The sequence below is a fragment of the Rattus norvegicus genome, chromosome 2 (assembly GCF_036323735.1).
Source record: "Rattus norvegicus strain BN/NHsdMcwi chromosome 2, GRCr8, whole genome shotgun sequence".
NCBI classification, from domain to species: Eukaryota; Metazoa; Chordata; class Mammalia; order Rodentia; family Muridae; genus Rattus; species Rattus norvegicus.
Window position 1 is genome coordinate 117,515,904 of NC_086020.1, and position 25,145 is coordinate 117,541,048.

Below are 25,145 nucleotides of genomic sequence, written 5' to 3' on the forward strand. Positions count from 1 at the left end.
ACCATGACCATGGCGATACTTTTAAACAAAAGCATTTAATTGGGGCTGGCTTACAGGTTAGCATGGTGGGAAGCATGGTGGTGCACAAGGCAGGCATGGTGCTGGAGAAGTTGAGAGTTTACATCTGGATCCACAGGCATCAGGAAGAGAGACACTAGGCCTGGCACAAGCTTTAAAAACCTCCAAATCCAACTCCAGCGACCACCTACTCCAACAAGGCCACACCTCTTAATCCTTTCAAGTAGTGTCATTCTCTAAAGATTGAAATATGTGAGGCTTTCGGGGTCATTTTTATTCAAGTCATCACAGTACCTGTGATCTTTGGTCTGTGTTTTTCTCGTGTGTGTGTGTGTGTGTGTGTGTGTGTGTGTGTGTGTGTGTGTCCCCTCTAAGAAAAAGGTGACATAGCACTCACAGGATCTTGTCTTGGGCTTGGCAAACACAGTGTTCTTGGTGACCCTGTGAGAAGTTGGGCCCACAGTGAGAATCACAGCTCTTAGCATTTGCTGGCTCTTGGGGGCCAGCCCATTCAGTACTGCTCTCACTTGTATCAGCCTACCAAGATGTGCTTTTATGGGCTCACCTGGAAACCCACTTCTCACATTTAACAAAGTCTAATCCAGGTGAGCGGCTTCATCACAAACCCATCTCTTTTAAAGGACAAAATGAGGGTCTTGAGAGATGGTTCAATTGGTAGAGAATAAGGCGTGTCTTTGAGCCTCAGAATCCATGTTTTAAAAGAGCCCAGCATGGCCTATGGAGGCAGCTCAGTGGGTAAGCGCCTGAGTTTGGCTCCCAGGTCCACATTACATGGGTGAGGCTGTGAAGGACAGGGAGGGCAGAAGACAGGTAGCTCCCGTGAGCAGGCGGGCTAGCCAGTCCAGCCTACTCGACATGTTCCAGGGTAATGAGAGACTGCCTCAAAAGACAAAGATGGATGGTACCTTGAAGACCAGCTGACATTTGGCTTTTCCATGTACACACATCTAAAAGTATGCACACAAATATGAACATATATAAAGAACATGAAAATTTAGCTAAGGCGTTAGGAAAAATGAAATGATGAAATTTGCAGGTAAATGGGTGGGGCTGGAGCAGTTATTCTGAGTGAGGTCACCCAGGCTCAGAAAGACAAATGTTACTCGTCTTCTCTCAATTCTGTATGTTAGCTTTGAATGTTCAGATATTCAAATATGCATCTGAAACACCTGTGGAAGTCAGGCAAGTAAGGGGCTTTTGGATGGTTTCAAGGGAAGAGAGATAGAAGAGAGCAGTACAAAGGTGAGTAATGGAACAGGAAAGATTACAGTGGGGTGGGGCTGGCCGGGTGGGGTGGAGGAAGGAATATGGACATGGATAGCTAACACTAAATCGATTCTGAAAAATCCACATGGAAACCCACGAGTAGACTTCTGTGTGTGTGTTTGTGTGTATGTGTGTGTGTGTTTGTGTGTGTGTGTCTGTGTGTGTGTGGTGTGTGTGTTTGTGTGTATGTTTGTGTGTGTATGTGTATGTGCTGTGTGTGTGTTTGTGTGTATGTGTGTGTGTATGTGCTGTGTGTGTGTTTGTGTGTATGTGTGTGTGTGTTTGTGTGTGTGTGTCTGTGTGTGTGTGGTGTGTGTGTGTTTGTGTGTATGTTTGTGTGTGTATGTGTATGTGCTGTGTGTGTGTTTGTGTGTATGTGTGTGTGTATGTGCTGTGTGTGTGTTTGTGTGTATGTGTGTGTGTGTGGTGTGGTGTGTGTGGTGTGTGTGTGGTGTGTGTGGTATGTGTGTGTCTGTGTGTGTGTGTGTGTGGTGTGTGGTGTGTGTGTGTATGTTTGTGTGTGTATGTGTATGTGCTGTGTGTGTGTGTGTATGTGTGTGTGTATGTGCTGTGTGTGTATGTGCTGTATGTGTGTGTGTGTGTGTGTGTGTGTGTGTGTGTGTGTGTGTATGTGTATGGATCCAGGGGCTGGGGGAGAGACTACATCTCATGTAAATCTCTTTTTGAACTTTTGGCCAGTGGTGTCCCATAAACACCAAATACTCCAGGCTTTTGCCAGTGCTCTTGGCTACTCTCTGGAATTGGTGGTACACTGTTGTTTAAGACGATACACACTTGAGTAACAGAAAATGGAGTAATTAAGTTGGTACTAACCTAGAAGCTTCATCCATACTGGGTAGAACTTTAGTGCTTAGAAGGTGCTCCGCACACAACCAGAAGAGAAAAGTCCTTATCACTTTTATCCAGCTTTGAACCCTGAAAGTTACAGTAATGAGTGCTTGACAAGATACAGCCGCCGAGGCAATAGTGGGACACACATTTTTGGAGTAACTACCCACTTTCTGATTGTTTCTAAGGCCTGCTCCATGAGATAAAATCTATACATGTCAGTGTAAGCATGAGCAAGAACTTATGGCTAGATAGGTCCTAGGCCCCAGGGAGACCCTAATACTATCATTATGCTAAATGGACATAGTATGAACTATAAAATGAATTCTAGTGATTTACTGCTGCAAAACCAGTGCATTTCCCCACCCTCATCAGTGAAGCAACCAATGGCAGCGAACACAGAGACCCTCAGCTGGTCACCATGCAGAGTGTCAGAGACAGTGGAGTGCTCTGCTCTAAATGAGACACACAGCTCACAACTCTCCCTTCAAGGCTCAGAGATTTTCGTGGTGATGGAAAAAGAGTGGTGGGTAACTTCAGTGGTGTTTTCTGGACACAACAGGGCAGCTGCACATAGGACCTCACAGAATGCATGAAACCTGTGAAAGCTGAAGCCAGACAAATCCCAATGTCTCATCACTGGCTGAGGAGCCTTTGGTGTTTGGTAGCTGACAGGAGAGGAGGAGTTATCTTTCTTTAATAACATCATCCCTGGTAGGGTGATCACACTCTAGGGCACACCACCTCCCACGACTGGGCAACACTAACTCGACTGGATGGGGTAGAGAATGAAGAAGAAAATTCTATATTTGGTGGGTAGGGAGGTGGGGGCAGGGGTGAACATGGTCAAAATACATTGTATGAAAGTCTCAAAGACTTAATAAAATATTACTAACTTATTAATAAATAAGCTAAGAAATGACCAGGAAAGGTTTTATTTTTGATGAGGTAGTTCCCTGGTTTCTATGTTTAAACCTGTGAGTTACATGTTTGGATTTTAGATTTACTTTAGCACTGGCGAGTGTCCTCAGCCAGCCGTGGCTGTCACCACCCATGGCCCTGTGAGCATCCTAGTAGCTCTCCTTTGAGGCCTGTGCCATCATGCTTCCCAGATGCTGCTGGTGACAGCATCTGAGTCGCTCAGAACACCCAGAGTGGGAACTCGGTTTTATAGGTGAGAAAAACGTGGCCTCCTCAGTAGCCTGGTATACATGTGGCACTGAAGCCTAGTTCTCCTGCTAGGGAGATGGCAGAATGACCTTGTAAATGTGGTGGAATGGAGGCATTTTCCATTTTAAATACTTGCAGTGGCTTTCAATCCTGACAAAGGGGAAAGACAGATCTTCTCTTGTTAGAGGGGCCTCCAGAGCTGCTGTCTGAAGGCCTCTCCTCCTCTTCTACTGTCCCCTCCTGTCTGTCTCTTGCTCCTTTAGGACCCCGGCTCGCTTCTGGTCTGTGTTCTTTTTATTTGTCTGTTTTAGTGACAGGATCTTGCACTCCCTATGTAGCTGGGGGTGATCTTGAGCTGCTGATCTTCTTGCCTCTACCTTCCAAGTGCTGGGATTATAGGCAGTGCCCATTGGGCTACATCCCTATTGTCTCTTTCGTTCTTTGAAGAGCTTTGAAGATTAGCTTGGCTTGCTGCACGTCTGGTTAGGCTGCTTATCTCTCTTTGCTTGTTTGGACTTATCGTTGTGTGTGTGCGCGCGTGTATGTGTGTGTGTGTGTGTGTATGTGTGTGTATGTGTGTATGTGTGTATGTGTGTGTATGTGTGTGTGTGCGTGTGTGTGTGTGTGTGTGTGTGTGTGTGTGTGTGTGTGTGAATGCAGGTGCCTATAGACACCAGAACCAGAAGAGGACATTTGGTGTCCTGAAGTTGAAGTTATAAGGAGTTGTAGGCCGCCCAGTGTGGATCCTGGGAACCCAATCCAGGTCCTCTGAAAGAACAGCAAGTGCTTTTAAGTGCTGAATCATTGTCCTATCCCAATTTCTATTCCTTTTAAATTAAGGAACAAATCGATGTTCCTGAGTGACAAGTAGGAAATGCCAGGAGGGCTGGGGAGATATCCCAGTACAAGACCTGAGTTTGAACCCCAGAACTCATGCTATATATATATATAAAAAAAGCATTTATAACGCATACCAGCAGTGGGTAACCAAAGACAGGTGGATTCCTGGAGCCCGACAGCCAGTCAGCTGGTGAGTTCAGGCTCACAAGAGACCCTTTCTCAATCAAACAAAGAGGACTGTGCCTAAAGAACTGTATCCAAAGTTATCTCTGGTCTTCACATGCACAGCCCCCCTCCCCGCCCCAGCTCCATGCACCTGGGTCTGTGTACTCTTGTGTATTCCAGGCCTCTCACAGATTAAAAGTATGTGAAGAAAACAATCCCACCTCATCTCCCTCTCACATGAAGAAAATGTCTCATGCCAGAGGATGTATGTTGTGTATGTTACAATATACACACACAGTTCGGTTATTTACCCTTTGTCCCCTGGTGGTAAGGTCTTTCTGTGTATCTCAGGCTAGCTTTGAACTCTCAAACATCATGCCTTAGCCGCTGAGTGCTGGAATTACAGTTGTGTACCACGACATTGACTGATTACCTTTTCTATTTGGAAAAATTGCTACACGTGTGTCCCCTCACTGTGCGTCCTCAAGTCTGTTTCTCACGGCTGACATGTCAAGGATGAGCCACGAATGAATGTTGCTTCATCTCCTGATTCCAAGCAACTGATTTAGGGACTTTCCCCTTTCCTTTTATTTTGGAGTCAGTGTTCTAGAAGGTACTGTGCCCTTGTCTGTTTTGTCTTCCTTGTGTCAGTGTGTGGGTTAGTCTCCATCCTGGCTGTGGCCCTGTGCTGACTCTGGCTCCCTGGGCCACATTTATTATGGTAGTGACCACTTGTTTTCCACAGGAGATGCTGGAAGTGTCCCCAGCTTCCTGAGCTGTCATCCACACAGGCACATTCTATTTTTCGGCCTGCCAGTGAGGCTCGTCTCCAGGAAAACGCCCTCATGAACAGAATTCTCTGAGCGCCTGCTGGTTGACAATGGGGAGTGTTTTTATTTGAAATGACTGCTCACTTGCGTCTTTGAGACTTGTGACCTTGTTCCTGGTGTGGCAATCTTCTGTCATTGTTTTAAATGGCAGACAATGGAAAAGAAGTCACTTTGCCCTCAGTGGTACTCATGAACATCAAGCGGGGTAATACATAGTAGATTACAGGCTGTGTACATGCCACACACATGCTGAAATGCATTACACGGGCTGTGGACACGGCCTGTGCAGTATTTGATCCTGTGTGGGAGAAGTTGTCAGGTAAATTCATCATACAGCTCCTGGCAGTCTGTCTTTCTGTCTTTTGTGTGTGACTGTATGTGTGTATAAGGTCAGCTGGAAGGTAAATTATTTTCACACAGTTACTGTTGTTTGTCCCATAATATATAAATGCCAACACTGCAAAGGGAAGGTGTTCGCTTATCCGTGCAGAGGTCGGAGAGAACCTTTAACCGCTGAGCCATCTCATGGGCCTAAGATTGTTTTAATGGCCATTATTTCAGGAGGTTGTGAGAATGTAAGAAGTTAATATTTTCTACACATTTAATACCAAAATGCCTAGTGTAGTGGCGTGCACATGTAATCCCAGAGGCTGAGGGAATCGAACGTGCAGCTCCAGGCTAGCCTGAGTTACACGGTTGGTTTAGGGACATCTTGGATTACATAGTGAGAATCTGTCTCCAAAAAGGAAAACTGACCACAAACTCCCATCTCCTTGCAAAGCCCCAAAGTTTATCTTTGAACACTCTTACTGAGTTGGATTTCAGTGTTGCCTTGTGATGTGTTAGCCTTGCTTTTGTGTGGATGTGAGCTTTATTCATAAGACTTTACATCTTTCTTCCTCCTGAGCCATCTCTCATCCCCTGCAGTGCATTTTAACTGCATACCTTATTCTCTCTCTCTGTCTCTCTCTCTGTCTCTCTCTTTGTCTCTCTCTCTCTCTCTGTCTCTGTCTCTGTCTCTGTCTCTGTCTCTCTCTCTCTCTCTCTCTGTGTGTGTGTGTGTGTGTGTGCGCGCGCATAACACAGTGTGTGTGTGTAGGTCATAGGATGACCTGTGTGTCTGTTCTCCCTTCCCACCTTGCCTGAGGTACGGTCTCTTTTGATGGACACTGCTGTGTATGCCAGGTACCTGGCTCGAGAGCATCTTTGTCCCCTCCCCTCTCTGCCTCCATCTCGCTGTAGTAGCGCTGGGATTACAGATGATTGCCACTGCACCAGTTCTTACGTGACTGCTGTGGCTTTTCTAGCACATAATTCCAAAGTCCTTTGGCCATCCCCCTCGAAAACGGTCTTTCACAGCAACAACCCATGCCTTGGTACTAATATCTGTTTCAGTTTGGTTTCTGTTGCTCTGATAAAACCCTGTGACCAAGAGCAACTTGGGGAGGAAAGGGTTTATTTCACCTTACATTTCCACAACACAGTCTATCACAGAGGGAAGTCAGAGAAGAAACTCAATGCAGAAACCCAGAGGCAGAAATTGAGTCAGAGGCTATGGAAAAGTGCTGGTCCTCATGACTTGCTGTCAGCTTTCTTTCTTATTTATACAAGCCAGGACCATCTGCCCAGAAAGGACACCACTCAAAACAAGCTGGCTGCACACACACACACACACACACACACACACACACACACACACACACACACCACAAAGACAGACAGACATATACACAGACATGCACACAAACCCCAGGCTAGCCTACAGGAAATTTGGATGAATGCATTTTCTCAATAGAAGTTCCTCTTTGCAGATACGTCTAGCTTATGCCATCATGACACAAATCCAGCCAGGACAGATGGAGGGAGGAGCATGACTCTGTATCTCAAACTGGCCTGAAGCTGCCAGTAGCCTAAATCTTAAACTCATGGCTCAATCCCCTACCTCTGCTTCCAGTGCTGGGATTAGAGCCTACCGACCTGTATTTAGGTGTTAATGAGGCAAGAAGGGAGGAAGCATAGCTCTGTGGGCTGGGCTGTTAGTGATTCTTTGCAGGGGAGTGAAGGGTAAGCTCTCTGTTGCTGCTTTTCCTGAACCTCTGAACTATTGACAAGTCCCTATGAAATACCTTCCCAAGGGCACAGCAGCCACTCCCCATTTCAGAGGTCAGATGACAGATTTCTGTGGGTGTGGTTCTTTCTCTCTGAATTCAGAATTGCTCTGTTTTATTATGGACTTTGGGACAGTGCCACACAGCCCTTGACATGGATTCCCAGACCTTGGTGCATTAAATTTCTAATGCATCAAATGCCCTAGAAAATAAACAAACTGTAATAACAAAACAAAAATGAGATGGCTTGGATAGATAATCAAAGGATTAGCCTGCCTATTATTTTGGAATTTGCATTGTAGAGCAGTTGTACCACTTTCTCTAGGAAAATGTTATTGTACAGCATTTTCCTTCTTCTGTTTGCTACTTTCTCTGTTCTCGCACTGTTTGCCTACATTTTCCTTTCTGACTGATGGATATTTCTTGGCCTTGGTCTGCAGAGCTATCAGAACTGCTTGACCTCCCTTTTGCTGATTTCCCCCAACTGTGAAGTGAGTACACTAGGAGGATAGTTACCTAGTAACAGCAGATAACTGACATTTATGTAATGTTTCGTGGCACAGGAAGCTTTTTGGTGTGTTTTTTCTTCTTTCTAGCTAGGCAGTCTCATGAGGTGGGAGTTACCAAAGGCTTGTGTATTAGTCAGGTTTCTCTAGAGTCACAGAACTCATGGAATAAATCTGTCTGCTGTTTGTCCATCCATCTGTTAGTCTGTCTGTCTGTCCGTCTGTCCGTCCATCTATCTGTGGGATTTGTTAGAATGACCTTGACTTACAGGCTGCAGTCTAACTAATCCAACGGTGGCTAGCTGTGAGTGGAAACTCCAAAAATCTAGTAGTTGTGTGGTCCCACAAGCCTGGGTGTCTCAGCTGGTCCTCTGTGTATGCTGGAATCCTGAAGAAGTAGGTTCCGATGCCAATGAAGGAATGGGTGTGGTAGCAAGTTGAGGGCAAGCAGGAAGAGGGCAAAACATCCTTCTTCTGTGTCCTTATATAGGCTTCTAGCAGAAGGAATGGCCCAGATTAAAGGCATTGTCTTCCTGCCTTAAGATCTGGATCACAGGTGTGTGTCTTCCTATCTCAAAGGTCTGGACTACAAGTGGATTTACCTACTTCTAGTCAAGCAGAAAATCTCTCACAGGTGTGCCCTCCATTTCTGGATTGTAGTTAATTCCAAATACAGTCAGGCTGACAACTAAGAATAGCCATCACACCTTGTTTCTGGAAAATGTGGAACCTAAGACCTCTTGGGTGTGAGCTGGCTAGTTCATGACCTCTATTACAAGTCCCATGCTTCCCTCACCTCCACTTCATTCTTAAGGTTCAGGTTCCTTAACTGAATCCACATTTAATTGAGATCAAATGGAATTGCATTGTTCTCCCCCTCTGGGGAGAATCAATATCAATATATTGATATTAAATCAATATATTGATTTAATAATTCAAAGACCATTATTGATATTATAGCACACATACTCTCCATATATCTATATGGGTATCTAATATTAAGTGTAACTATGCTAGAGAACATGTTTATTTAAAAGAAAATCATTTGAAGACACCTTTAATGTATTGATCAAGAGAACGTCTTGTTTAGTTAAAGGTTGTTCCTTTTTTCCCTGCCTCTCTCCATCCTTGCCTCCCTCCCTTCCTCTCTCATAACCGTCATCAAACTCACAGCCCTTCTGCCCCACTCTCACGAGACATGACGTTAGTTGGAGGAATCTGGATAGGTGTTGGCTCAGGTTTGTTTTTCTTTTATTTTGTTCCTTTACTATTTTACACGTGTGGGTGTTCTACCGCATGCATGTCTGTGTACCTGCTGCAACCCCCCCCGCCCCCCGTCCCCGGAGTGAGACGAGCAGGGCTTTCATAGGATCCAATTTCTTTGAAGAAAGGCTGGATACTTTTATAAATTAACTATCATTCAGAGTCACGTTAGGTGAAGTGAGAGAAAGGTATGAAACTGAGTCAGGCAACCAAGCAGTGGGTGCGAGCATCAACCTTGACTTCACTTTAATGAAGAACTTCCTGTTTTAAAACATGGCAGGAGAGAGAAACAGAGAAACGATTGAAACCTAAATCTGAAAAGTCCAGACTGGATATACTTGGGAAAATGACTTGTGATTAGTTTTTTAAATGATGAAATGGAAATCCTAATAAATAACTTGAAGTGGTTGATAGAAACTGTTATAACCTATGCTTGTGGACTGCATGCCAGGCATGTCTGTAAGTCTTTCTGTCTCTGCGACAGACACATTGGGAAAGGTTTAATGGAGGAGGAAGTGTTAAAGGAATTTTAAAAGTAGCTGTATTTTATTTATTCTGGCTAGCTTTCAAATAAGTGAGACAGAGACCATTAGATTTATTAGCTAGAGACTAATCAAGCTTTATGGCACAATAACTGAATAGTTATTAATCTAGTCTATTCCTCTAGCTCATTTCACTATCTTCTAGCCAAAATCCTTGAGATATTTGCATTTTAGTATTGGTCTGGCCCTCTCTGCTCCAGATGTTTCCCCATGGTGTCTCTTGGATCCCTTCATTGTGGTGAATCGTCCTCCTCCTCCTCCTCCTTCTCCTCCTCTTCCTCCTTTTCTTTCTCTCCCCCTCCCCTGGTTGGGGAGCTTTTGGCTGATCAGCCTTTATTGACAAGTTGGAGAATCAATACAAAACAATGTTTACACAACATTCAAGCAAGCAGAAGATACATAGAATAATCATAACAATGCCATGTCTGGATTGCAACCAGATGTGGGGAGTAGAGAAATCAGCATTTGAATAATGCAAGGATAATCTTTACACAGTGCACAATAGCATTATGCCTACAAGGAAGGATTTATTCTGGCTCATGATTTCAGAGGTCTCAGTCCATAGTTGGGCAGCTCCATTGTTGTGGTCTCTGGTGAGGCAGAATGTTGTGGTAGGGCTGTGTGTGGCAGAACAAAGTTGCTCACCTCACTGCATTCAGGAAACAGAGAGAATGATGTGTAGTAGGCTGCCTCCTCCTCCTCTCCCTCCTCCTCCTCCTCCTCCTCTTCCTCCTCCTCCTCTCCCTCCTCCTCTCCCTCCTCCTCTCCCTCCTCCTCCCCCTCCTCCTCCTCTTCCTTCTCCTTCCCCTCCTCCTCCTCTTATTCGACCTAGTCCATGGACTATAGGCTGCTATAGCCCATGGTCAGGGAAGGTCTCTCCCCTTAGCGAATTCTCCTGCAAACTCACAGGAATCCAGAAGTTCCACTCAAACTGAACACTGAGATGTGTTTCACAACATGCAACACTCGTAGCTCCTGACACACGTCTCTAGGGACTGTCATATTTCATGTGGGGTGAAAATAGCCTGCACTCAATAAGCTGTGAGCTCTACTGGGGTGAGGGTGAAACCATGTGGGGTTCCAGCAGATACCTATGAGAGTCACTGTAACGCTTTGCTGAGGTGCTTTCTCTCCCAGTTGTCTGTATCTTGATGGCTTGGCCAGGTGTCCTTGGTAACTTTGTACCCTGTCTCTTTCTTCTAGAACTCTGAAGGTGGACTCTATGTATGCATGAATACATTTTTGGCTTTTGGAAGGGAACACGTTGAAAGACATTTTCGGAAAACTGGACAGAGCGTGTACATGCACCTGAAGAGGCACATGCGAGAGGTGAGCTGGATGTTTGGGGAAGGTTCCTGCATGTTCACCGTAGGGATTTTTCTTCGCTCTCAGAACTTCTTGATCTCTTCAATGACAGGAAACCGCAGCAATGTGTAGACTCTCAGAGGTTCCTTCCCATCGTGGTCCTTACCTTATCTGGTTTCGTTTTCTTCTGCTAGGCCATCAGTTGGAATTAAGAGACCTTGTGTTTGATTGATTGGAAAAAGTAATTTTAATTTTAAAAAGTACGGAAAAAGTACAAAACTACAGTATCCCAGTGTTTTCCTTAAGTGAGAGAAGGGACTCTCTTAAAAGTTCATAAACCCCTTGTTTCTTTAAAAATTGTGATTTTTAAAAAAGAGAACTTGGACTTTTTTTTTTAAAGATTTATTCATTTATTATATATAAATACACTGTAGCTGTCTTCAGATACACCAGAAGAGGGAATCGGATCTCTTTACAGATGGTTGTGAGCCACCATGTGGTTGCTGGGAATTGAACTCATGACCTCTGGAAGAGCAGTCGGGTGCTCTTAACCACTGAGCCATCTCTCCAGCCCCTGAGAACTTGGACTTTTTAAAATTAATTATTTTTTTCACTTTACATCCAAGTCAAAGGCCCCCTTCTCCTCCCAGTCCCACCCTCACAAATCTCTCTCTCATTTCCCCTTCCCTTTCTCCTCAGAGAAAGGGAAGCCCCCCTTGGGTACCACCCTGCCCTGGAACATCAAGTCCCAGCAGGACTCAGTGTATCCTCTCCCACTGAGGTCCCACCAGGCAATTCAGCTAGGGGAACAGGATCTGGTGGCAGGCAACACAGTCAGAGACAGTCCCCACTCTAGTTAGGGGACCCACATGAAGACCAAGCTGAATATCAGCCACAAATGTGTAGGGGGACCAGGTTAAGACACTGCATGCACGGTGGTCCAGTCTCTGTGAGTCCCCATGGCCCCAGGTGAGTTGACTCTGTAGGTCTTCTTAATCCTGTCTCCCACTCTTCCACGAGACTCCCTGAGCTCTGCCTGGGGTTTGGCTGTGGGTCTCTGCGTCTGTTTCCGTCTGCTTCTGGGTGAAGCCTCTCAGGACACAGCTATGCTAGCAGTGTAACTGCAGCAGCTCCTGTCTGTAAGCAGAGTATCACTAACAGTGTCAGGGGTTCGTTCTCTCCCATGAAATGGGTCCCAAGTTGGGTCAGTCATTGTTGCCTGTTTCCTCAATCTCTGCTCCATCTCTATTCCAGTGCTGCCTGTAGGCAGGACAAATTTTGAATAGAAGTTTTTGTGGGTGGGTTGATGTCCCCCTGTTTCCACTGGAAGTTCGGCCTGGCTACAGGACATGACCACTTCAGTCTCTTTATCCCCTACTGCTAGGAGTCTCAGCTAGGGTCACCTCCACAGACTCCTGGGAGCCTCCTCCATACCAGGTGTCCAGCTAGTCCCAGAGATACCCCTCTGTCCCCATTGATTTCCACTCTCTCCCATTCCTCTCTCTCCACACCTGATAATTTTCTTTATTCTTGAGACTTTATTCATTAATTCAATCATAGCCACCCACTTTCTTCCTCCAACTTACATCCCCAATTTGCCCCCAATATGTCCCTTTTAGTGATCGATGTTCTAGCTCTTGATAATCCACCGAGTCTGTTGAGAGCTACCCATAAGTGCATGGGTTTGTGAGCATCCTCTGGAGTATGGGAGGTCTGTCAGTGGCCACACATTAAAAAGAGAACAGCTCTTTCTTTCCAGCGGCCACCAACTGCTGGTAGCTCCTGAGTAAGTGGTGGGGTCCGGAGAGCACACACTTCACGTGTGCTGGGACCGTGGCTGGCTTGATCTTGTGGAAATCTGTTCTAGGAACCACTGCTGCTGTGAGGGCAAGAGTCACGTCAGAGAGCTGCTTCCCGTTCTCCAGTCCCCACATTCTTTCTCTTCTTCCACGATGTCCCCTCAGCCTTGGTGGTGATGGGTTGATAAAGACGCCCTGCTTAGGACTGAGCATTCAGCCCCTTATTCTGAGCACTTGACTGAGCACTTGATTGCCCACACAGAGAAGTGTCTTTGGCCGGTATTGAGAGAAGTCTAGGGCTACAAATGAACATAAATATTTAGAAAGCAATGACAATGTAACCATTTAGCAAAATTATAATAGCAGGCTCAACCCAGCCATGGTCTTTTGACCAGGCTTACGGTATCAAGGATGGATTTCTCTTCTGTGGAGTAGGGCTCAAATCCAATCAGAAAGCAGTTAGTTACCTGTAACTGCCACGCCACTAAAGCACCAGTAGGAATGTCTTGCCTGTCAGGCTGATGTTCTCTCATGCAGGGAACATGACCAAAGGATTCTCTTTTTAATCTCAGAAGCCTGCCTAGAAACTATGAAATTTGGCCAGTGGTTCTTGGTCTGTTTGGGGTTGATTTCTGTATGTCCTGCAGCCAGATGTGTGGCATATTCAGCAGAAAGGTCTTACCATGCAGTTATGCTGGGTGACTAAAGGCAACCATAATATCCTGTGTGGCTTGAAGAACTTCGGGGGCCTGCCCTCGACCCTGAATTTAATAACCCATGTTTTCTAGGAGTGGCATTGCCCTCCCATGTACAGTAATTCTATTTGAACGCATTCAAAGTTATATTTTGAAGTTGGCTTAGTAGTTAGTGGGTTTCTATGTAAGGTTTTTCGTATATCCTTAGTTTTGGCTAACTCACCCTAAGTTCTGGGATTACTGTGTGTGCTAGAGATTGACCTGGGCAAGCACTCTGTCAGTGAGGCCACATCCCAGATCCCTTTGAAGCCCTTCATAACCCCCAGAGTGGGCACCACCCATTCTCATTGTCATTTCCATGCACATCATTATACCTGCATTTCTGCAGGATAGTATGTAGTGTGACCGTGCATTTTAAAGACATGGATGCATGCCATTGCTCCATCACCCTTGATTCCGCAGAGTGCCCCATCATCATGCTCAGTGTTGCTCTAGAACCTAGCCACGCTGAGACGCACGCAGATGTATTCACTTCATATTTATTAAGAGATGTTCAGCATTCTCTCCTAGGCTCATCTTGGAGTCCCTTTCTTCTCCTATCGCTGAACATTTAGATTGCTTCTGTTCGTTGCCATGCCAAACAATAGACAGTGAACATCTTCATGCATTTTCTGCAGACACCCTTGTACAAAGGTTTCTGTAAGAAACGTACCCTCCCCATCCTGCTGGCTCGTGGGAGCAGGCTAATTCTCCCCAGTGTGTTAGTATCAGTGTGTTTCCTGTCTAAGTGGTGAGGAATGTCTGTTTGTCCACACCTTCACCATTTTTTGGCCAGACTCTCAGTCTTTGCTAGTCTAATGGCTGAGAAATGACATAAAAATATTTGACATTTCGCTCTGTGATGCTTGAATATGTTCTTATGTATTTAAACTCGTTTAGAAGGTTAGGATGATCATTGTCGTCTCAGTGACTTTTCTGCAGTTACTGCTCTACTGCTGTGGAGAGAGAGCTTAACGCTGACCATAGGGCAGAGAGGGGTAGAGAGTAAGAAGAGGGAGAGGGAGAAGAAAAGAGAGGGGGTGGGAGAGGGGGAGGAAAAGAGAGGGGGGAGAGACAGACTGAGGGAGAGAGAGGGGGGAGAGGAGAGGTTGAGGGAGAGGGAGAGAGGGATGGGGAGAGGAGAGGGAGAGGAAAAGAGAGGAGGTGGAGGGAGAGACTAAGGGAGAGAGAGCGGGGAGAGGAGAGGGAGAGGAAGAGAGGGATGGGGAGAGAGAGGGAGGCAGACTGAGGGAGAGGGGGGGAGGGAAAGGGAGAGAGACTGAGAGATTGGGTAGCTCATTCCTAGTGACATCTCTAACAAGGTCATACTTCCTATCCCAGGTTCCACAGGACCAAACATTCAAACATTTAAATGTATGAGCCAATGGGGGACAATTTTGAATCAAACCAGCCCAGGTGTGTGTGTGTGTGTGTGTGTGTGTGTGTGTGTGTGTGTGTGTGTAGCCCAAAGGTCACTTTTCTTCTTCTATCACGTGTTTCTGGAATTAAACTCAGGTCATTAGGCCTGTATGGCAATTGCTTTTCCCTACTCAGCCATCTCTGGCCCCTCGCTTTTGTTACTGATTTTATTTTATTTTATTTTACTTTATTAATTTTTTTTTGCAGATTTATTGGATTATTGACATTGTTAGTTTTCAAGTATCCATCCTATATATTTCTAATAATTTACAAAACACCTTGGATCTTCTAAATAGTCACTTCTGATTTGAGTTTTACTTACTTTCCCATGTTGCCCTACCTGGGATGCCTAGATATCACAGTTTCAAAAGTAATCTTTGAAATCATTTAATTTTGCCCTAGTCGCATGTTGCTCTCATGGTTCTGCTGGGATCTGGGATAATTCTTATAAAGCTCAGGTCGCTTCACGTCTCAGTGTAAAGGGGTGGAGTTGAAATGGAGGCCGAGAGACTTTACTTGCTCAGGGTCACAGAGGTGGTGGTGGCGTGGCGGGCTGTTGGTGACCTCATTTGTGTGATTCTGCATCTATGCCTCTACCTTAGCTGTACCATCTTTGGTGACAACCCCCACTCATTTTTGCCCTTTTGCCTGTGTGTTCCTATTTTGATCTGCTGTTCCCTGGGCTCCAGGCCTCTAAGCCTGTCACTTGCTCAGCTTGCCTCTTATGACTCATAGCCGAAAACACTGGATCAACAACAGTCTCCTTAACTGACCCTTCCTATAACAATGCTCCAGATGTGATCCAGTTGACGAGTTGATGCTTCCTTGCCCTAATGCTGGAGCTCTCCCACCACTGTAGGGCTTGGGATGACATTTTGCATTACCATAATGAGACAGACTAGCTTTATAAAGAAAGAGATCTATTTACCTTATAGTTTGGGGTCTGAAAATCCAACAAGCATTGTATAGGTTCTGGTAAGACCCCAGGGAGGGTTCGTAGATGGCGGAGTCTGCATGTGTAGAAGTCACATTATGAAACAGAAAGCCAGAGAGATGGGGATTCCACAATTCCTTCTTAGGATGTACCCTGACAGTCCAATTCGCCTAATTTTTAATGTTCTCACCATTGCCCCATTCCATGCAAAGGGCCAAGCTTTTCAATACAAGAGTCTTTGAGGAGAGGATGGGATAGAGTGTCTGATACACACAGGACCAGTGTCCTGGCCCCAGCCTTCCGTTAGGCCCCTGCACTTGCTCTGTGCTCTCCTGCTCCTCTGAGTGATCACTGAGCGCCGGTCTCTTGCCTCAGATAGTGTGTGGTCACTGTGTTTAGCCTTGGACTCTACATAGTCTGTGGGGAACTGTGATTGCATTAGTAATTTGTGGGATGTATTTCTCACCTTCTGGAAGCTGCCAGCCTGGGCCTGTGGTTTTCATCCCTTTCTCCCTCACCCTGACAGAAAGTTACATACGCCTGTCTTTGTGTTCCCAATTGCCCCTGCTTTGGGGAGCTCACTCTGAGCGTAACTCCGCTTTCCTTTGTCAGGGTCTAGCTTCTTTCCTCCTGTCTTCAAACAAACAGTCTACACAAGGGCCCCTCTCCTTCCATCCTGTGGTTGTTAGATTGTGATCTTCAACTAAAGCCTCTTAAACACCTTTTCCTCCCAGCTGTGATTGTGTCCTCTCAGGGCCAGGACCTCACACTGCATCTGACTGAGTAATGAATCCTGCTGATCCTTGGAAATGTCTGGCTTGTCAGGGAGAGCTTGGTTGCTGTTTTAGGCCTGAGGTTACGTTCTAGGAGTTTGAAGATTTGAGACTGCCTCTTGCACCCTTTCTCTGGTACCTTTCCTTCTCGTCTTCTCTCTTCTGGCTCCTTTTAAGCTCAGGCCCTTCCTTCCATTAGTCATTGGTTTCATTGGTTACCTGCCTTTCCTGGGATGCCTGCCTTCCTCCTCTGAACATGCTCGTTTTCCTGTGTTCTCCATGTCCTCGTTTGGCTGTTCTAAGTGGAGGCTTCCAAATAAATCTCTTCCCAGAACTGGATTGGGCCATCCAAATCTGACCTCTGGTTTTCTTTTCAGCGTCTCAGAAGCTCCTCAGGTCCAGTGTGACAGGCTACACACCGCATCCCCTCTGCCAGCCCCGTCCTTCCTTGTGAGTTCCAGAGAGCAGGACACTTTTTTGGGGGGTGGTGAGGGTGGGACTTGATTTTCTTGTGGATCTTCCTGGTAACCAGGTCTTGTTACCCGAGCTTCCCACACAGCTCTGAAGTCCATCCAATCTCCACCAACCAGGCTGCCGTCACTTGGTGCTCCGTGTTCCTGTGGTTGACATGTCCTGTAACTTGCTGATTTATCTTCCTTTCTTTAAACACAGAGCTTTATGTTTTGGTTCATGCTTGGGACACACAATTTTTTTCACTCCTTTCTTACTGCACCGTATTTGTGTTCTCCACATGGCTATTTCTCCTTCCTAGAACTACCATGACTTAATGCCTGTGTTTGTGTGTTCTCTATATGTATTTTTTTATCTACTTATATCCTCATTTCTCTTTTACTTGTTGTATTCTCTGCAGTTAAAAATATCCATTTATAAGCTAGGAGGTGGTGGCACATGCCTTTAATTCCCTCACTCAAGAGGCAGAGGCAGGCAGATTTCTCTGAGCTTGAGGGCAGCCTGGTCTACAAAGAGAGGTCTACCAGGACAGCTAGGGCCATACACAGAGAGAAACCCTGCCTTCACAAACAAACAAACAAACAAACAAACAAACAAACAATCAATCTACCCATCCATCCTACCTACCATCACCTACCAACTCATCCATTTCTCCCTCCCTCCCTTCTTCCCTCCTTCCCTCCCTCCCTCTACCCATTAGTCAATCTATCTATCTATCTATCTATCTATCTATCTATCTATCTATCTATCTATCTATCTCATACATACATCCACCATCCATCCTTATATCCATCCATCACTCTGTGATGTCCATCTCTCTAACCATCCATCCACCCATTAATTCATCTTTCCATCCATCTGTCCATCCATCCATCCATCCATCCATCCATCCATCCATCCATCCATCCATTTTTCTACCCATTCTATTACTAATATCTTCTATATTTGAGGACCAATGCTCTTCTTACACGATCAGTCTCTTCTTACCTCTATCTCTAGATAAACCAACCATTTCTTCATTAATTGTTCCATCTCTTGGGTTTCTCTTAGTACTTCCCATAACCCATTGTTCTTTCTGCCTGCGCTCAGTCACCCTCTGTGTTGGTGAGTTCTTTGGGAGAAGAACTTTGTGTTTATTCAGTTTACTCGCACACAGAACCTGACAAATGGACACAGTGCTATTTACTCGGGAGGAGTTTTCCTGCTTGAACCCTGCCGTAGGAGCAGGGGCAATGGTCTTTAGCTGTAAGTCCTATTCTTGCCCTCCCAGAGGGAGTATTCTAATCAGAGTCTACCGTGTGACCCTACCATCACGGGGGTGACACACCTTCCAGCCAGTCTCCACACAGACCCTCTTTCTCATTCCTCTTCCATCATGTAGGACCGTAACAGGGAAGCAAACCACAGACGTCTGTGAGGAAAGTCTACAGTGCTCGTGGAGACGGGCGGTCTGGGGTTCTGAAGTGAATCTTTGGTGTAGGTCTTCCTTCTACCCCTATCCCCTCCTAATCCCACTTTTTTGAGGGAAGCGAGTAGTGGGGAGGGGACAGAGGTTCTGAGATCATGGAGGGAGAGATTCTAAGGAGATGGACGGTTGGCACTAGAGTTTGGAGAGACATGTCTTTGAGCTAAGTGTTCTGTAACTTTGAGATTTCTATGAGGACAACTGTAAACCCATAGTAGAAGCCATTGAAAGGGTGTGAGACTAACTAAGAGGACTTGGCTTTCAGTATCAGATAATAAAATGTGGGAAAGTAGACTTAGGACTCCCAGGACAAGCAAATGAGAAAGAAATTCTGAGAGCACAGCGTGGCCTTGACTCGTGTGGCTGTGTGGAAAGGTCCTGGGGTGGACTCTGCTTACAATGAATCTGTGTTCTTCTCTAATAGCCAAGAACACATGTGGTATGAAAATAGACCGGATGAAAAAACTTTTGTAATCATATTCAACTGCTGCTGTCCAGCCATTTGATGGCTGCTGCTGAGGACTCCCAGCAATGGTGGGGATCATATATCACTTCGCAGGGCAGCAAACTCTGTAGTGGTTCTCTAAAAGCATTTAGATGGGTTGATTTACATGTTCAGATGATCAGAATATCACCAGTGACTATATGTCAACAGTCAATAAATCTTTGAACCGTTACTGTTGAGCATACCCAGGGGCAAGGACTGAGAATCCTCATGTAGGCAAGGGAACAGGAGACTTTGCACAATTTTCTTTCCCAAGTCTGCCCCTCATAATGGACTCCAGCTCTATTAGGAGTGAGCACTGATGACCAAAGTTCCAGAATCAGCTTCAACTCCTCCTCTGGTTTGTACTTCCTTTCCAAGAGGGATTGCTTTGTAAGTCAATGAAAAACAAACAAAACAGACAATACATAGTGTCTGTAAGGGTAGAGGTCCAGTTTCTGCTTTTCCCAACATCTAATCCAGGGGAATGTTTTCTCTTGGCCTTTTATTCTAGGGAACCTCTGAGTCACACCCTTTGTTATTGGACTGTTTATTTTATGGGCTTTATTTTAATGATCTGTTTTTATTTTCCCAGAAGGTAAGAGGAGCTTCTGGTGGAGCTTTACCCAAAAGGAGGAATTCTAAACTATTTTTAGGTAAGATAATTATCAATACTGTGCACGCTGTCTTTCCCTGTCTTCTTGTCTCTAGGGATAGGGATGAGGTATCCCAATTTAAATGCTGCCTGTTCTTTTTATTTTCCTAGCCGTGCTTTGAGAGTGGAATTGGACCCAGGGTTTGAAGCAATTGTGGCAGCTAGAGAGGAATTATGGCCCTCTTGGTGGTCTCTTTCTGTGTTTCTCCTGCCTTTGCCTCTGCTTCTGTGTCTTTCTGTCTCTCACTGTCTCTGTGTCATTCCCCCCCACCAGCCCCTGTAGTCCAGCGGTCGATGTCAGGAGTCTTTCTCAAACAGTCACTCTCTTTATTTTATGGACCTGGTCTCTCACCAAACCTGAGCTTAGCAGTTCAGTTAGATTGGCTGCTAGCAAGCCTGGGGATCCTCCCGCCTCTGCCTTTCTAGCACAGGGGTTACAGTGACATGCCTACACCTGTTTTTTTAAAAATGTGGTTTCTGGGGATCAAATCCAAGTCTTCATACTTGGGTGGCCAGCATTGTACTGGCCAAGACTCCGGAGCCCTTTTGCTTTCTTTACTGCCTTGAAGGAAGAATGAGTCTTTTTTTCTTTTAAAAATTAGACAAACAATGGGTTTTGTTAGAATCAAACCGATGTTTTCAGTAATTCCTCCTTTTGGCCTTAGGAAACAACCAAGAGCCCTGTATCATTCTTGCCCGTCGTATTTACCTATCCTTTCCAGTCTCCGCTAGCTCCTCAGTTTAAACTTTTAAAAGATTTATGTGCATGGTAGGTTTTGTTTGCACGTAGGTCTGAGCACCATGTGTATCCCTGCTGCAGTGGAGGTCACAGAGGGCGTCAGAACCCATGCAGGTGGAGTTGTGGATGGTTGTGATCCGCCATATGGGTGCTGGGAGTTGAACCCAGGTCCTGTGCACGAACAAGTGCTCTTCACCCAAGGCATTCTCTGTCCCTACCAGCAACTCTCAACCTTCCTAAAGGTGCAACTCCTTAATACAGTTCCTCATGTTATGGTGGCTCCTTACCGTAAAATTATTTTGTTGCTCCTGTATAACTGTGATTTTCTACTGTTGTGAACCATAATGTAAATACCCGACACATAGGATATCTGATATGTGACTCCCAAAAGGGTCACAGCTCACAGGTTGAGGACCTCTGCCTTAGACTGTTTTTAGTAAGTGATATTCCTCATTTTCTTTGTAGAAGGCATTTTATTGATTTGGATCTGAGGTCGTGTGTTTTAGCAAGGCCAGTGTAGAGGCAGTGAGTCCTGCTCAGGGAGACCCCTCTGTTGCTGGCGTCGAGATATGTGTAATACTGCTGATAAGGCCTCATACTGGTGATGTTGAACTTGGTGTCTACCAAGGGGATGGCTCAGTCAGCAACGTGATCCACAAACAGGAGGACCTGAACTCAGATCCCGAGCTTCTATGCTAAAAGCTGGGCATGGTAGTGCATGTTTGCAGTCCCACGGCTCAAGGAAGAGATAGTTGATCCCTGGGGCTCACTGGCAGTCAGCCTAGGCTACTTGGGGAGTTCCTGGCCAGTGAGAGATCCTGTCTCAAAAAATAAGGTGGAGAGTAGTTGAAGAAATTACCTGACATTGTTCTTACACACACACACACACACACACACACACACACACACACACACACACACTTTACCCCCACACATGTACATACAACTACACATACTAAAATGTACAATCAAGAACATCCCAAAGGATGGTGGATTAGCCTGCTAATTTTAGCACCCATCAGTAGATCTTCCCTGCAATAATGATAGCTAGTGTTTGATTTTCCTTATGAAGGAGAGCTAGCCTTGCTTATGCAAATGACTACTGGTTTCTAAATCACATAACTAGCCTCGAATTTTGTGTTTAGCCTCTGCTATAGTTTTTCTCAGCAATAAAAAAACAATTGCTATTATCTGTGTGCACGTCTCTGAATGATTACAACTATTATTTAAAAGACATTTCAATAGTGTGACTTCGTTTCAATAAAAAACAACTGCACACATTATTGTATACATTTGCCTAAGTGTATACATGCATGCATGTCTCTATTTGTGAGTACACATGTATGTATATATCCGCATGTGGCTGCAGGCACATTCGTGTGTGTCATGCCCACACATGTACATATTTGAAATCCTGGCAGTGTCTCGGAGATTACTAACAGTAGCTCTTTTCTTAGGCTAAGTTGATTCTGATTCTGGTTTTCTTTTCTTCACTGCCGTCATCACCACCATCCACATTTTCTTTGGTTGCACAAAGGAGTTAGTTAACCTCTTTGCTTTCAACCTTAGTGCTGAAAGATTTTCGAGTTTTTATTTTTCTAGCAATTATTTCGATTGCAAAGGTTGTTGTCAAGTTATGGTTTGAAAAATGAATGGGAAGGAGGCCTCTGAGATCTTGCTGTTGCCCCCAGCTGCGTTTCAGCCTTTGAGACAAGCTGCAATCAGTGCACCCTTAGCAGTCCAGAGCTCTGAAGCTCACAGGATGGTCCGGTCCTATTCTAGTGCAGACCCAGTGCAAGCATCTTGGCTGCTGTGAGTGTGTGATCGTGATGGCTGTGGCATGGCCATCAAATGGCAGGCCATAGCTCTTCTCTCTGCCTTTTTGCTTCTGCAGTGTTCCCCAAGGCCTGGTGAACGTGGTTTAAATGGGTTGTATAGGGCTGAGCCGTCCTTGGTCACTTATTCTCATTACCCTGTGAAAGCATGAGTCTCTGCATCACCACCATTCACTGGAAAGAGAAGCTTCTTTGAGTAAGGCTGAGAGTAGGGCTTGTCTATTGGCATAAACATAAGTATTTTGTAGGCAGCTTGTTCTTGTGTCAGGATTGCTAAGCCATAATGTTGTGTTTCCCTGTATGGCCTATGATCTCCCAACCACATACATATGAAAGTTTGTATAGAGACTAGGTTTGGATTCCCTCCTGTGGAGTAGACCTCTAATCCAATCAGGTGGGGTTGGTAACAGTAATACCCTTTTTGATGTTTTTGCTTGTGGAGCACAGGATTGGTGCTCAATGCAATAGCATAGTATTGGTGTCCTGATGCCTCTTTGACAGTATGTATTACACAGAACATGTGTGTCAAAGAGACTTCAGGACACTAATACATGGGACCAGGAGTGCAGCAGGCAGATAAAACTTGTTCCCTTTCTCTGAGCTGCACTGAAGCATGGGAAATTCCATCTTCTCCACACTTAGATGACTTGTTGAGGAGCCCTGCCTGGTGTGGTCTTTCTGAAACTCATTTCAGCTTTGCTTCAGAGCTGAACCAGCCCTGGTGTGTGTGTGTGTGTGTGTGTGTGTGTGTGTGTGTGTGTGACTGAGTGTTTGTGTGAGTGTGTGTGTGAGTGTGAGTGTGTGTGAGTGTGAGTGTGTGTGTGAGTGTGTGAGTGTGTGTGAGTGTGAGTGTGTGTGAGTGTGAGTGTGTGTGAGTGTGAGTGTGTGAGTGTGTGTGAGTGAGTGTATGAGTGTGAGTGTGTGAGTGTGTGTGTGAGTGTGTGTGTGAGTGTGTGAGTGTGTGTGAGTGAGAGTGTGAGTGTGTGTGAGTGAGTGTGTGTGAGTGTGAGTGTGTGTGAGTGTGAGTGTGTGTGAGTGTGTGAGTGAGTGTGTGTGAGTGTGAGTGTGTGAGTGAGTGTGTGTGAGTGTGTGAGTGTGTGAGTGTGTGTGAGTGTGTGAGTGTGTGTGAGTGTGAGTGTGTGTGTGTGTGAGTGTGAGTGTGTGTGTGTGTGTGTGTATGTGTGTGTCCTCCTTGTGTTGTTCATTAAGAACTTAGAGAAGACCATGAGGAGGATGGTAGTATTGGCAGTCACCTAAGGTGGCTCTAGGCTCTAGAGCATCCTGGATCCGACTCCAGCTTCCTGTAGACCTCATTCTCTGGAATCTCCTCAACTGTTCAGTAGGTAGCTCCCGCAGACTTACACTCTACATCCAGAGCAGGCTTTTTTCCTTCATTTATTCAGGCTAGGTAATATTTGAGAAGGCATTACGTGAAAATGTTTTCTATAGAAAAGAAATGGCTAACATCTGGATTGTATGGAGTCCATTCACAGAAGCGTGAGATTACTCCACTCCTTACAGATTCTATGTGTGTAATATGTTAATAATAAAGGAACATGGAGTGCAAGTGACTCACTTGAGACTTCTGTTTCTTCAGTTTCCTTCCTTCCTTTCCAGTTTCTGTGCATTGGATTGGTACAAAGCTGCCTTTGCCTTGAGGGTCCCTTGGTTTTCATTTTCATTGTTATACAGAACAGACTTTTCTAGCTTCTGCTGTGGTACTGGACTTTTCTTGTTGTGGTATTGAACTGATCATCTTTCTCATTGAACATTTAATTATAACTTTTGTTATAGATGGTGGAGCCCCAATTTTTTTTATGACACATCTAAATGTCTTTTTTGTTTCAAGTCTTCCCTTTAAGAAGGTTTCTTGAGTGGTTTCTTAAACTACCAGACTCTTCCTTGAAACTTCCCTTTCTTGTTAGCCCTTTGTAGCACTGGGGTCTTTATTTTGGTGTTTCTGATTTTTAGAACTTCTAAGAGTCTTACATGTCTGGCTTATAGCTTTGTTGCATTTTTTAAACTTAAAATGGTTCTGCTTTTGAGAGTGAAAAGCTGAACTGCTCATGGAAGTAGACCACATTTTGTTAAAGGTGATAATAGATCATTGGTTCTCAAGTACCTGCTATAGTACATGTAGCCCAAGAATTTTCCGTAGAGTCCGTGCGTCTGTGTGGCTTTGTATGTGGTTGCATCATGTGACTGCCTTCATCACCATAGTCCCAAACATATAAACACACAAACATGACCTGGGACACTGGCACCGCTTGTGAGGGCAAGGCTGTGCCATCCACGGAAAGAATATGACCAGACTTTTCCTTCAGCTATCAGCTAACCTTCACCAGAGAGGAGCCAAGCATAGAGGGTGCCTGGCAGGGTGGGCTGGAGAAACATGCTTTGTTTATGGAGCATTCTCTAGGTCCTCAGTCAACAGGACTGCTCAAATGATGGGTTCCTTTTGGCCTACAGGATTCTAACCACTGTCAGAGATGGGGGAGCAGAGAGAAGGAAGAGGTAGTAAGGGAGAAGGCTGGGTTTCTATAGTAAGGGAGAAGGCTGGGTTTCTAAGTAACTGCTTCTGTTTATTGGAAACCCACGTTGTGTCTGTCTCTTCTCTACAAGGCATCATTCCTTTCCTGTGTAAGGGGAGTGCTGGACATGAGGGCAGTACATGGGTTAGAGTTTGTGACTTGCTTAAAGTTCTATTAAATGTGTGAATAAGCATTAAAACCAGCCTTATCCACTCTCAAACTGGTGTGCTTTTGGGTAGGAGAAGCAGCTGTTAGTAAAGTGCTTGCTATGCAAACATGGGGACCTGCATTGATTCTTAGATCTCACAAAATGGGTGTGGTGAAGCACACTTATAATCCCAGCAACAAGAAGGCCAAGAGAGGCAGATTTCTATGGCTCAGTGACCAGTCAGCTCACTGAATCACTGAGCTCCATGCCAGTGA

General features: G+C 45.2%; 1 protein-coding gene across 2 annotated transcripts in view; it reads left to right on the forward strand.

Moving 5' to 3' along the window:
• The window catches only part of Usp13 (ubiquitin specific peptidase 13), a 114,239-nt gene that overhangs the window by 13,093 nt on the left and 76,001 nt on the right, over positions 1-25,145 (forward strand). The window contains exons 2-3 of one of the 2 annotated variants that reach the window (XM_008760924.4): positions 10,782-10,907; positions 19,561-19,618. In XM_008760924.4, coding sequence (XP_008759146.1) covers positions 10,782-10,907; positions 19,561-19,618 — 184 coding nt within the window. Of the gene's footprint in view, positions 1-10,781; positions 10,908-19,557; positions 19,619-25,145 lie in introns of both variants that reach the window. The other variant, NM_001107665.2, reaches the window with a different exon arrangement.